Source organism: Schistocerca gregaria, chromosome 9 (assembly GCF_023897955.1).
Source record: "Schistocerca gregaria isolate iqSchGreg1 chromosome 9, iqSchGreg1.2, whole genome shotgun sequence".
NCBI lineage: Eukaryota > Metazoa > Arthropoda > Insecta > Orthoptera > Acrididae > Schistocerca > Schistocerca gregaria.
The window spans coordinates 102,857,299-102,869,985 of NC_064928.1; the positions used below are offsets into that span (position 1 = coordinate 102,857,299).

The 12,687-nt window shown below is 44.3% G+C and overlaps 1 protein-coding gene and 1 non-coding gene across 2 annotated transcripts in view; both read left to right on the forward strand.

Annotated features, from left to right (window-relative positions):
* The first annotated feature begins 485 nt into the window (after positions 1 to 485).
* The window catches only part of LOC126292118 (mRNA decay activator protein ZFP36L1), a 170,957-nt gene continuing 158,755 nt past the window's right edge, over positions 486 to 12,687 (forward strand). Inside the window, exon 1 of the mRNA XM_049985945.1 lies at positions 486 to 969. Within this exon, the coding sequence (XP_049841902.1) occupies positions 907 to 969 (63 nt within the window). The 5' untranslated portion in view covers positions 486 to 906. The remainder of the gene's footprint in view (positions 970 to 12,687) is intronic.
* Positions 4,738 to 4,814, forward strand: Trnas-cga (transfer RNA serine (anticodon CGA)). Its single transcript has one exon. It is a non-coding gene; the product is annotated as a tRNA-Ser (tRNA).

Sequence of the window (12,687 nt, forward strand, 5' to 3'; positions counted from 1 at the left end):
GTCTCTTAGAATATTTGTTAATCAGTAACGAATACATACGATCTGCAACAAGCCTAGCTGTGAGTACTTCAAAACGCGCTGACTTAAGGGGAAAGAAAGGATGAGTGTCACTGCAATCGTGACCGTTGCCGTCCTCTTAGTGCAGCGATAGCGTGTGTGCAGAATCGGACGTGTGAACGTGCTGTACTGCCACAGAGCCAACTTCTCGCTACGCCACCTCCGTTCGCCCGTCTTGCCAGTCGCCGGAGGAAGTTTGCCGCAGCCGAGCGCAGCGCCCGTGCACCACGGCGCACGAAAGCAAAACAAGTCAACAGCGACGCACCAACAATGCCCTCCGACAGTCCTTGACTGCCGGGGTCGTGACGTCACGCCGCCGCTCCCTCCCCTGGCGCCCTTGCCCGCGCCGCGCCGCGCCGACTGGCTCCACCCCCTTCCGAGCGCGGCGCGCGCATGCGCCGTGCGCCGCTCATGACGTGCGGGCGCGCGCTCCCGCGCGGCGTCAGTTGGGCGGTAAGAGAGTCGCCGAGTGCTAGCGCGCGAAGTCCGGTCCTGCCCATCCTCGCAAGTGGCGAAGGCAACACAGAAAGTCGCTAGAGGCGCGCCGAGTGAGATTCCAGTGCTGTTCCGTGGCGGACTCCCCCCTCACCTGCTCACCCTCTCGCAACAAGTGTCGATACCGGCGTCGTAGCGTGCTGCGTTCCCGCGGTACGCGCAAGTGTTTATATTTTTTTTACCCGGTGCTCCGACAGATCCTCCCATAGAACAGGGGTGTTTTTGTTTCCATATTTTTTTTTGTTTCCCACTTCACCCTCCCTCCCCCTATTCCTCAGTTTTGTGAGTGCAGCTGTTTTTTTTTTTATTTTTCTACGATAGTCGTCCGTTCCGAAGGAATTATTTCGCTCCGCAATGTCCGCCGCAGTGATGAATGCCGGAGCAAGCGTCTTCGACTTTGGTGATTTCCATTATAAGGTGAGTACAGAGTTTCACGAACACTTTTCCCCTCCGCAAAGCTTTTTTTTTTTTTTTAATCCTCTTTTTGCCGGTCTTCAATAGTTCCCGCCTTAACGATCCGCTGAGAGACAGCGTGCGTCGTTTTTAGAAAGGTGAAAGTTCGGACGCGCTGTGTGGGTAGCCCCGAGAGACAGAGAGAGCTGTAGTCAGTCTGAGAGAGAGTTTCTTGTCATAGTAACCTCTTCCCTCGCGCCGGCGAAGGATTCGTGGGAAGTGGAGCGAATAAGAGTAAATACTTTCCCACCTCCGTCATCCTGGAAACTTATTGTTCGTAGTCGCGTTTCCAGGTTTTTTTTTTTTTTTTTTTTTTTTTTTTTTTTTTTTTTACGTTTGACAGTGTCTTGCTGATGGGTTGGCAATATGCTACCTTAGTTTCACATCCTACTGTCATCAGTTTTGTGTTTGCGATGTTGCCAGATGCAATTTGTAACTTCCAAATTGTATGTCATGCTCTCCGTCGTTTTCGGCGAACAATCCTGTTTGTTGGTCCTTAGCTGATAGTTTGTGTTCGGGGAGAAAGTCGTGTGAAACGTGTCGATGATAGGTTTTAGGTCTAAAACTTGGCTGTAAACATGAATGGGCCTCAGAATTTCGCTACGACTCCGGATAAGTGTAAACTGCCGAACTCCCCTTTCCGAAGAAAATACTTTTTTCTATTGCGGAAACAGTTCAATGATTGCAATGTTAGTGCTAGCTTGCAACAAATTTTAGGGATGTAAAATAGGAAGATCAGTTGTAAGTAAAACAGATGACTGGCAGAATTCGGTTCATTGGTGGGAAACAAGGAGAATGCAATCTCCATAGGAGTGTTTTGTAAACAATTGTGTGAACCGTCTTACAATATCAACTGTGTATGGCCCATGCCGTAGATAAACGGGGGATACTAAACGTGTACAAAGGGCAGCAAGTATGTTTACATCTTTGACACGCTTCACAAAGATGCTGAATAAATTTATTTGGCACGCGCTTAGAGACTTGACTCCTGTTGTCTCGCGAAGGCGTACGGGCGAAGTTATGCTACTACATGCCCGTCGCATCGTCTTGGCAGCTATCGCGAATACGAGATTAGACTGATTAAAGCGCACGTAGAGATACTAGTGAATCTCTCTACCCACGAATAACAAGAAAAATGGAGTAGGAGCAATCCCAAATAAATGTTACAATGGGAAGTACCATCACCCATTCACTTCAGTGGTTTTCGGGATATGGAAGTACCTATGAAGATGTTCACTTTGAAGTACGAAGCTAGCAACAGACAATGCGTAACCTGCGGCGATGCATATGTAAATTGTGATAGTCTGTTCCCTCGTTTCTTGGTAGAATATTTTATACTTTAAGAATGAAGACACACACACAACCTAGTGTGATGTTCCCTTTTTAGTTTCTTCAGGAGAGCACAGTTTTGTGGTAAGTTCGATGTTAGGCTACTGGCTTCTTGCAAGAATCTTGAAAGGACGTGTTAGCAGCTGCAAGAATCTGGCCCGTATTTGCTTAGAGCATTGTTGTGGGTGTTCTTTGGAGTTGGCCCATCGTCCTGCCATGGGCTAGATTAAAAACATTATTTCCATAGTGTTTTGCGCCAACTGATTTACGTAGGATGACAAAAGTACTGCTTGAAAGATTTGTATGTTATGTTGTCATTCTTTGGATAAGTTTGTTTTCATGGTAATGACTTCTACACTTCCAGTAAATAAGTTACATGGCAAAAATTTATAGCTAATCAAGCGCGAGGGAAGCCAGCTTATCAGAATGTTTGCGGAATGATGCATGTTTTTTTTTTAAGTAAACGTGCTGTAGCGTCGAGGTGTAATGCTTATTTAGTGCCGTGAATGGCATATTTAGCATTTTGCGAAAGAAAGCATTGTGCCTAGAAGGCACAGCCTGCGCAGCCTACAGCCTTTTTCGGGCAATAACTACGCTTACAGCTGTAAGGAAGTTAATGAAGCGACTTCATTGTAAAGTATTATTGGCCCTGAGGTGCGTGGCTTTCTACTTGACGCCTGTTAGGCGTTTTGTGTGTCGACGAATATGAAATGAAATCATTAGTCCAACACAAACACCCAGTCCCCAAGCAAAGAAATTGGCCGAGCCATCCGAGAATCGAACCCGGGACCCTGCGATGTGGCGTCTGCGACACCGACGACGAGCTGTGGACATCGAAGTTAATGAAAACTTTTATCATTGCCTATTCAACATATTAATACTAATTTAATGCTCCAGAAAACATAATGCGTAACTAATTTCCTGGTAGTAGTGTCGGAGGATTAACCATGTGTAGACCAGACGAAGCTAGTAGCAAAAGTTTTTCCTTAAACATCTTGCAGCTTCCAAAAACTGCTCATTCACTTCATCGCCGCAAACCACAAAACGGTAATCCTGTTGTTGCAACTGCTGTTATTGTTCAGTTCGCGGCTTTTCGGCGACGCGATGGCACTCTATGAGGGACAGAAAATTTAAGTCCGGTGGTTCTAGGAGGGTTCGAACCAAGGTACTGTAGAATGAGTGTCCATCGCTCAGTCATTTAGCCAAGCGTATGCCAACATTGTCGAAAGCGGCTTGCTAGTGGTCCGATAGGACTTAAGAATCGAATGGTCCGCTACCACACATTAACCAGATCGTAGCAGTTGTGATCAGATTGTTGTTTGTAAACAAGGAAGTCGCCGTGTGTTCGTATATAGTGGGTAGCGAAACTGTGGATCGTTTCTTTGGTTCAGCAACTTCAGAGCTTTGTAACAGTGTTAAGACACTTGGTTTGCCTTGGGCGTACGCGACGACATCTCTTGGGCAACCTGTTGAGTTCGTGATCGCCGGAGATGAAAGTGTCAGGAAAGCTGCCCGGGGTCGTGGCTGAAATTTCGCTCCATCTGATCAACCTTTCGTAAAAGAGCGCACTCTCGTGTCGCAGGTTCCTCTCATTTTGTGGTGTTTACCGGCGAAGTCCTTAGACGCAGAGGAGCAGTGGAATGCAAGGCGGGTAAAGAGGTGAAGGATGAGGTGTACATTTCTCGTGGTAGTACATCGCTTTCACCAATGTTTACCCGATTCCAACGCCAGAGGCGCACACGACTTCACTCTCTGAGGTTCACTAACTTCGGCAAGGGAAAGACAGCCTAGCCACAAAGTTAAACTGGGATTTTTTTAAAGATGTGAAATCATGGAGACAGCAGAACCTGGGATAACTAATAGGAAAGAGAACGATGTAGACAATTGTAGTGAGCTGCGAATACATATAAAGAAGGAGCCTTTATCGTTTAGCTACAATATAGCAGGCCAGCAACTGGAAACAGTTAATTCCATAAATTATGTGGGAGGAGGGATTAGGACTGATTTGAAATGGAATGAACATATGAAATTAATCGTCGTTAAAGCTGATGCCAGACAGATTCATCGGAAAATTCCTAAGGAATGCAATCCGAAAACAAACGAAGTAGGTTACAGTACACTTGTTAGCGACTTCACTTACTCCTATACTCCAGCGCGGTTTGTTTTACAGAAGTGTGTGTACGGTAGTTAGTCCCCACTTGCATAGAAGCGACTTTGTTGCTTCCTGGCAGATTAAAACTGTGTGCCGGACCGAGACTCGAACTCGGGACCTTTGCCTTTCGCAGGCCAGTGCTCTACCAACTGAGCTACCCAAGCACGATTCGCAGGAGAGCTTCTGTAGAGTTTGGAAGGTAGGAGACGAGGTACTGGCAGAAGTAAAGCTGTGAGGATGGGCCGTGAGTCGTGCTTCGGTAGCTCAGTTGGTAGAGCGCTTGCCCGCGAAAGGCAAAGGTCCCGAGTTCGAGTCTCGGTCCGGCACACAGTTTTAATCTGCCAGGAAGTTTCATATCAGCGCACACACCTCTGCGGACTGAAAATCTCATTCTGGTAACTTTGTTATTCATTAACTATTAACGTGAGACTATCTACGAGCTCTTCATAGGAGTTCGGAGGCACAAACGTGCTTTATTGTAGTGTTTAGGCTGCGGAGCTGTAGTAGATAGCCGGCCGGGGTGGCCGAGCGGTTCTAGGGGCTACAATGTGGAACCGCGCGACCGCTACGGTCGCAGGTTCGAATCCTGCCTCGGGCATGAATGTGTCTGATGTCCTTAGGTTACTTAGGTTTATGTAGTTGTTAAGTTCTAGGGACTGATGACCATAGATGTTAAGTCCCATAGTGCTCAGTGCCATTTGACGCATGGTCTAGGGAATGGCAATTGAATCTCAATGTAGACAAGTGTAATGTGCTGCGAATACATAGAAAGATACGTCCCTTATCATTTAACTATAAAATAGCAGGTCAGCAACTGGAAGCAGTTAATTATCTGGGAGTACGCATTAGGAGTGATTTAAAATGGAATGATCGCACAAAGTTGATCGTCGGTAAAGCAGATGCCAGACTCAGATTCATTGGATGAATCCTAAGGAAATGCAATCCGAAAACGAATTAGGTTACAGTACGCTTGTTCGCCCACTGCTTGAATACTGCTCAGCAGTGTGGGATCCGTACCAGATAGGGTCGAAAGGAGAGAGAGAGAGAGAGAGAGAGAGAGAGAGAAGATTTAACGGAGAATCATTTAGTAATCGCGAAAGCGTTACGGAGATGATAAACTCCAATGGAAGACTCTGCAAGGAGAGACGCGCAGTAGCTCGGTACGGGCTTTTGTTGAAGTTTCGAGAACATACCTTCCACGAAGAGTCAAGCAGTATATTGCTCCCTCCTACGTATATCTCGCGTAGAGACGATGAGGATAAAATCAGAGAGATTAGAGCCTACACAGAAGCATACCGACAATCCCTCTTTCCACGAACAATACGAGACTGGAATAGAAGGGAGAACCGATAGAGGTACTCAGGGTACCCTCCGCCACACACCGTCAGGTGGCTTGCGGAGTATGGATGTAGATCTAGAAAATTGATAGAAAATCGTTGAGTGGCGAGTATTTACATAGATAATTCGGCTGTCGAAAATATTAATGATATGTGACAGGGGGAGAATGTGAGTGTTTCTACTTATGAACGGTTTTTTTTTATTTCCTTTAACGTACTTGCGTTTATACTGCGAATGCTGTTACAAGGACGCCCGTAGCCAGTGGTTGGGGGGGGGGGGGGGGCAAGGCGCCACTGCCCCATCCCACCACCACCTCTCAGTGCAGGAAAACTTTAGTATAGGTAGGTCTTTTTCTTTCAAGAGAATTATTGTATATTAACTCTATATTACGCATTTTTTTAACAGGGTCGGAACTGGGTTTTTTATGGCTTTGTCGCCATTCGTCGTCCAAAATATTAAATGTACTCTAAAACTCCAGGTGTGGCACCCCCGCCTCCGCCACAAATTATCGTATGTGTGCTTGACTTTGTTTTTTAGCACTTCACGTTAAAGACGTGCTACATTTTTGTGATAGCTTTCAACGTCAGTGAGTTTGGTGCGTCACATTTATATAATTTGTCTTCGTGTCAGTGCGTTCTTATCGTAATATCTCGACCGAGATCTTACTTAACGTGATTTGGAGCTAGTTCTAAACGACTTTGTATCCATAGTTACTGCCATACGTTAGTGGAATTGCTTTGTACGAGATGTGCACCATCCCACCACGAAAGTCATAAAGCTTGGCTGGAATTATTTCAAAAGTGGATACAAGTTCTTGTGGTGATACGTAGTGGGTGTAAGGACGTTTATAAAGCAAATGCTGTGTATCCACGAACATGTCCTAGGAGCTGCCAGGAAACAGGTTCTAGAGTCAGAGGTAATTCATAAAGGCCATGACGCTTCCTCTGCCCGTAAAACGTGATTTGAGCTTTAGCCTGGCGAATGCGTCCAACACTGCCTGAGCAGCCCAATGGCGTTTCTATAGCCTCGTAACTTGTTTTTGTTCGCAGTCCGCGGCGGACTTAAAATCCGTGTAGTGACTATCATTTTTACTGGCATTTAAAGCACCCTTTGTTCCTCTGCTAAATGTCATGCTACCGTTGGTCATATTCGACGCTAAACTCTAGTTCATCCCGTAGGTAACCATGTGAAGTGACGAACCATTTCTAGTGAAACGCCGCGGCATTAAAACCGTCTGCCCGTTTGCTGGCTTTGTTCAGTAATTCGTCGTGTGATTATCCCACATCGATACAGAGATCAATAGAAATTGGTAGCTTGAATGTAGACGAAGAATATACTGGAGATAAAGATGCTTTTATGAGTGTAGGACAGGTGGCAGAGAGTAGCTTTCCTGAAGGAACCATCCTGGCAGTTACTGGAAGTGATCGAGGAAAACCTAAATAATGAGATGTTGAGTCCAATAGGACAAGACATTACTATCGTGCATTATTGATCGACATTTGATCTTGGTAGTACATGATTTTCTTTTTGTGAAAGCATTACATTATCACGCATTGTGATGTGACATTGTTTCTATTATGAACCCCTAATCTTTCTTCTGTAATTAATATTCGTGTAGTATGCGTTAATTAGTGTGTGCCTTAGTTGCATTTTTAAGTACAGTTCAGTAATTTTATTTTCATCTCCCCCGGAAATTGACTATGCAGTTTTATTTCGTGATAGAAAATACTGGTTTGAGTTTTGTTTATTCCTTCTTGATAAATTACAGTCGTAACATGCAGAATAAAAATTTAACCCTGTGCGTTTTGTTTCCACTCTACATGCATACTAATTTTAGACCGATAGAAGATCCAAACACAGGGTAGGCTTCCCGGTGTAACTTAAGTGATCATCTGGTGTTGGATTGTTGCCTTGTTACGACATTTATAACCAACAATTCGCTTCCAGTCGGTATGGTGGAGAAGCCCATTGTCGTATATTGAAATCAGTTTGACCAGTAGCCTGTAAACAGTAATCTGCCGCTGCAGTTTAGTGCATATATGACAAGTGATGGACCAACGAACATTTCTACAGACTGAAATATGAGCTCGCGCTATGTAACAGTGTCAAGAACGACGACATACTTGTGTGTCTTTTCTAGGGTGGTAAGGCCTAATAGCTATAACATCTTCACTTTATAATAGGCCGAGAATTGCAATTGTGAAATAAAGTGTTAGTGGCGTAAACATGTCTTTTATGTAATTAGTTGGTTTGCTTATTAGTATATGTGATATCGAGTACACCTTACCCTGCTCTTACAAAAGTGATATTCTATAATCGTGTTAAATGAGTCCTATTTCATTCGGAGGTAGAGCAGAGAGGTGGTTTCAGTGCCACATGTGTGCGGTGACATCACATTGGTCTGTTACGGAAGACGAGACCCGAACAACTGACAAAGCTCGGCTGTATGGTGAAGCACAATGCGCGGACAAAAGAAATATAGGTACGCCACTCCCCTCATTGCCTTTGTTTCTTGCTATCGTAAGACCATATCTGGCAATAGTTCCTGCTTTTTTATAGTTTAATTATAAGCCAAATGAGAGGTGAGCTTTTGTTTAGAATTCCGTTGTCCGGAGTATTTTACGTTCTTACAATTCTGTTGAAGGCTTTGATCGCACGTCCTCTTTTGGCGACGCAATCGCTATTTTTTATTTGCTAGTACATAGGAGCTAGAACATTTATTTATTGAGCGGAAGACTAGATTACGATCTCGTCATCGTTTCATAAATACAGAGAATATAAGAATGTTTTACTGCTATCGTTTCTACGATCTGAAATCTGTTTTGTGTAGGCTCTTTATGTAGTGAGAACGCAACCACATTCATTTCGTAATACTCGCAAACCTGTAATAAAGTGGGCTTATGCGCCCCCTCCTCTCACAAAAGAAACTTTTATCCAGCTACACCAGGCAGACGTACCAACCCAGTTGATAGAAAAACATTTTTGAAAAGGAGGAAATTAGCATGAAACAGGAATTTAAGTGTTGGGATGTATTTTCTGGAAGTGCGTTATTTGTATGGCGTGTAGTCTCGTACGGTTGTCCGAAAACTATAAAGCAGTCCAGGTAAGAAGAAAATAGACATTTGAAATGTAGCGCTACAGATAAAGTACTCAGGAAGAAGTGAACAGGTCAAGTAATTCATTATTTTCTGAATTACATTGGGGAAAACAAACTAATTGTAGTTTTCTGCTTTTAGAATGGACTAGTGGATAGGTGTAGCTAAATCTACTAGGAATATAGACCTGTATGAATCGTAATTCGTATTTGTGTATTGGTTCTTTATTAAGAAAAGTAAGCGTGCCACGAATTCAGAGCAAACTACACTAGAATGTTAGGTAGAACTTCTAGATGTTTACTTAGCGTGTATAGGGTAACACAGAAAAACGAAAATTTCCACAATCCAATAAAACTAGAAGTGACGAAGAAAAGAAATCGGAAGCACAGTAACTGAAACCTTACAACTTCGCTATTTATGAAACATTGATGGCATAATTTTTTTTTATTACGTCCTTTAGATGGCGTTCTCCTGTACGAATACATTCGTGAAATCTGCCGTTGAGATTCCTCATTGACCGCTTCAGTACCTCAGACGGGATACTGTGAACTGCATTCCGAATTCTCTGTTTTAACTCACCCATGGTTCTTGGTCGAGTCGTGTAGACTTTGCTCGTGAGGTAACCCCACAAGAAAAAAATCACAAATGAATTGCCATTGTGTCGATAACTGTAACTGCCGATTGTTACTTGGAGGAGTTAAGAACTTTCTTTACACTTGCGTTGACAACTTTCCAAGCGTTCAAGCAGCCTGGACGGAGCGATATCCACACACGGCACGACGATCAATGCCATGTATATGCCAGAATTGTTTGGCAACCGTGTGGTCTCACGGTTCGGTAACATTCACTTTCCCCCTGGATCGTCAGATTTATCCGTTTGCGATTTTTTTATAGTGGGGCTACCGCAAGACCAGAGTCTACACGACTCTACCAAGAAATCTCGATTGGTTAAAACAGACAAGGAGGGTGGCAGATCTCAGTATCCCAGCTGAGATGTTGAAGCGGTCAATGAGAAGTCTCAACAGCAAAGTTGTAATTTTTAGAAAATGATAAATTCCATCAATGTTTCGTAAATGGCAGAGTTGTAAGTTTTCAATTACTGTGAATGCGATTTCTTTCCTTTATCACTTCTAGTTTTATTGGATTGTGGAAATTGCGCGTTATTTGTGTCACCCTGTATATCGATTATCATGTCAACAATGTGTGTCTAGAGCTGTCTGCTGCATCTTCCACTGGACTGGGTGTAAATCAGCGGCACACAAATGAGATAATCAAATAAATTTACGTAAACATTTGTTCCAGTTTTGATTATGGATTAACCAGATGCAAATATTTCTTTACAGCACTTTTTAAAATCAGAAAACTTCAGACCTACAACCGAAAACTACCACAAAATGGCTCGCCGGAATTAACTCGGCTGTCATATCCACCTGAACGTATTTAAAGGCTTCACGGTAAATGACAGCCAAAAGAGTTGCAGGATAAAGATTTGTTAAAATTCTTGACCATGGTTTCGGTATACAGGGTGTTACAAAAAGGTACGGCCAACCTTTCAGGAAACATTCCTCACACACAAATAAATAAAAGATGTTACGTGGACTTGTGTCTGGAAACGCTTAATTTCCATGTTAGAGCTCGTTTTAATACGCCATTCTCCATGGCTTCGTCAGTGCATCAGGGATTCCATGCGACGGAGGGTGGATGCATGTATCCTCGCTAACGGAGGACATTTTGAACATTTCCTGCAACGAAGTGTTTGAAGTCGCGCTGGTACGTTCTGTTTCTGTGTGTTTCCATTCCATGATTGATGTGATTTGAAGAGAAGTAATAAAATGAGCTAAATGAGCTCTAACATGGAAAGTAAGCGTTTCATGATACATGTCCACATAACATATTTTCTTTCTTTGTGTGTGTGTGTGTGTGTGTGTGTGTGTGTGTGTGTGTGTGTGTGTGTGAGAGAGAGAGGAATGTTTCGTGAAAGTTTGGCCGTACCTTTTTGTAACACCCTGTATAGGCTTTGCTGACCGCAGTGCCGTATCTTTGTATTTGGAATACGCATGTCTATTCCAGTTCATTTTGCGATTTTTGTTGTTGGGAATCCCATATTGATGATACTTGTCTAGATGGGAAAATGGATGTGAATTTGCGCCATATAGATAGGGTTAGGTGTAGTTTAAACGTTTACATGTTAATAGTTGCTGTCGCGGAGGCCATGTGAATGGATGGGGAAACTATATATGCTGCTGGTTATGAATATTCAGACGGCTTCGTGTTACTAAGGATCTTGTCCAGGCTTTCGCGAAGAATTGGGAGCGTCAAATGTGTTGTTTCTCAGGCGGCATCCCCTTGTGACATTAGCGCCATTGTACGGCGTGCCTGCGAAAGTCAGGACACAATGGGCTGCCTTGTCGGCAATACGACTCTCGTCCTTACGCTGTGCAGCTCGTCGCCGGCACGAAACACCGCGCAAATCTACCTCGCCGCCGTGTCATCAGTTCGCCCTCCCGCCTTGAACTTTCAGCCGAGTCGCTACAGGACAAAGCACTCGCACGCACTCACTCACTCCGGTGCTTATGCGACTTTGGTAATGCTGTGCACTCTTCCGAATTAGGCCCGAGCGGCGAAATCGCGCCTTTGCTGAAACGAATGTGGTGTTCCCGAAACCGCGCCTGCAATACCAAAACACAATAGTGCGCTTTTATGTACAACCCCGCTCTTTGTCCGATTCGCGCGTGTTTCCACCAAAACAATTTCCTTTGAAGCATTGAACCAGCTGTCGTGGTACGATAGTAAAATATTACTTTTTATTTGTAGTATGTGTTTCATTTACCCATTTAGGACCATTTTATCCGTAACAGAACAATCTCCTTCTGGGTGTTCTTGGCCTTTGCTCGTGCAGGCAGTGTCAACTGACCCTTAACATAGACAAATGTAATGTATTGCGAATACATAGAAAGGAGGATCCTTTATTTTATGATCATATGATAGCGGAACAAACACTGGTAGCAGTTACTTCTGGAAAATATCTGGGAGTATGCGTGCGGAACGATTTGAAGTGGAAATAATCATATAAAATTAATTGTTGGTAAGGCGGGTGCCAGGTTGACATTCATTGGGATAGTCCTTAGGAAATATAGTCAATCAACAAAGGAGGTGGCTTACAAAACACTCGTTCGACCTATACTTGAGTATTGCTCATCAGTGTGGGATCCGTACCAGGTCGGAGACCGAGCGAGGTGGCGCAGTGGTTAGCACACTGGGCTCGCATTCGGGAGGACGACGGTTCAATCCCGCGTCCAGCCATCCTGATTTAGGTTTTCCGTGATTTCCCTAAATCACTCCAGGCAAATGCTGGGATGGTTCCTTTGAAAGGGCACGGCCGACGTCCTTCCCCATCCTTCCCTAATCCGCTGAGACCGATGACCTCGCTGTTTGAACTCTTCCCACAAACAACCAACCAACCAAATCGGGTTGACGGAGGAGATAGAGAAGATCCAAAGAAGAGCGGCGCGTTTCGTCACAGGGTTATTTGGTAAGCGTGATAGCGTTACGGTGATGTTTAACAAACACAAGTGGCAGACTCTGCATCGCGGTGTAGCTTGCTGTCCAGGTTTCGAGAGGGTACGTTTCTGGATGAGGTATCGAATATATTGCTTCCCCCTACTTATACCTCCCGAGGAGATTCGAGCGCACACGGAGGTTTTCCGGCAGTCGTTCTTCCCGCGAACCATACGCGAGTGGAACAGGAAACGGAGGTAATGACAGTGG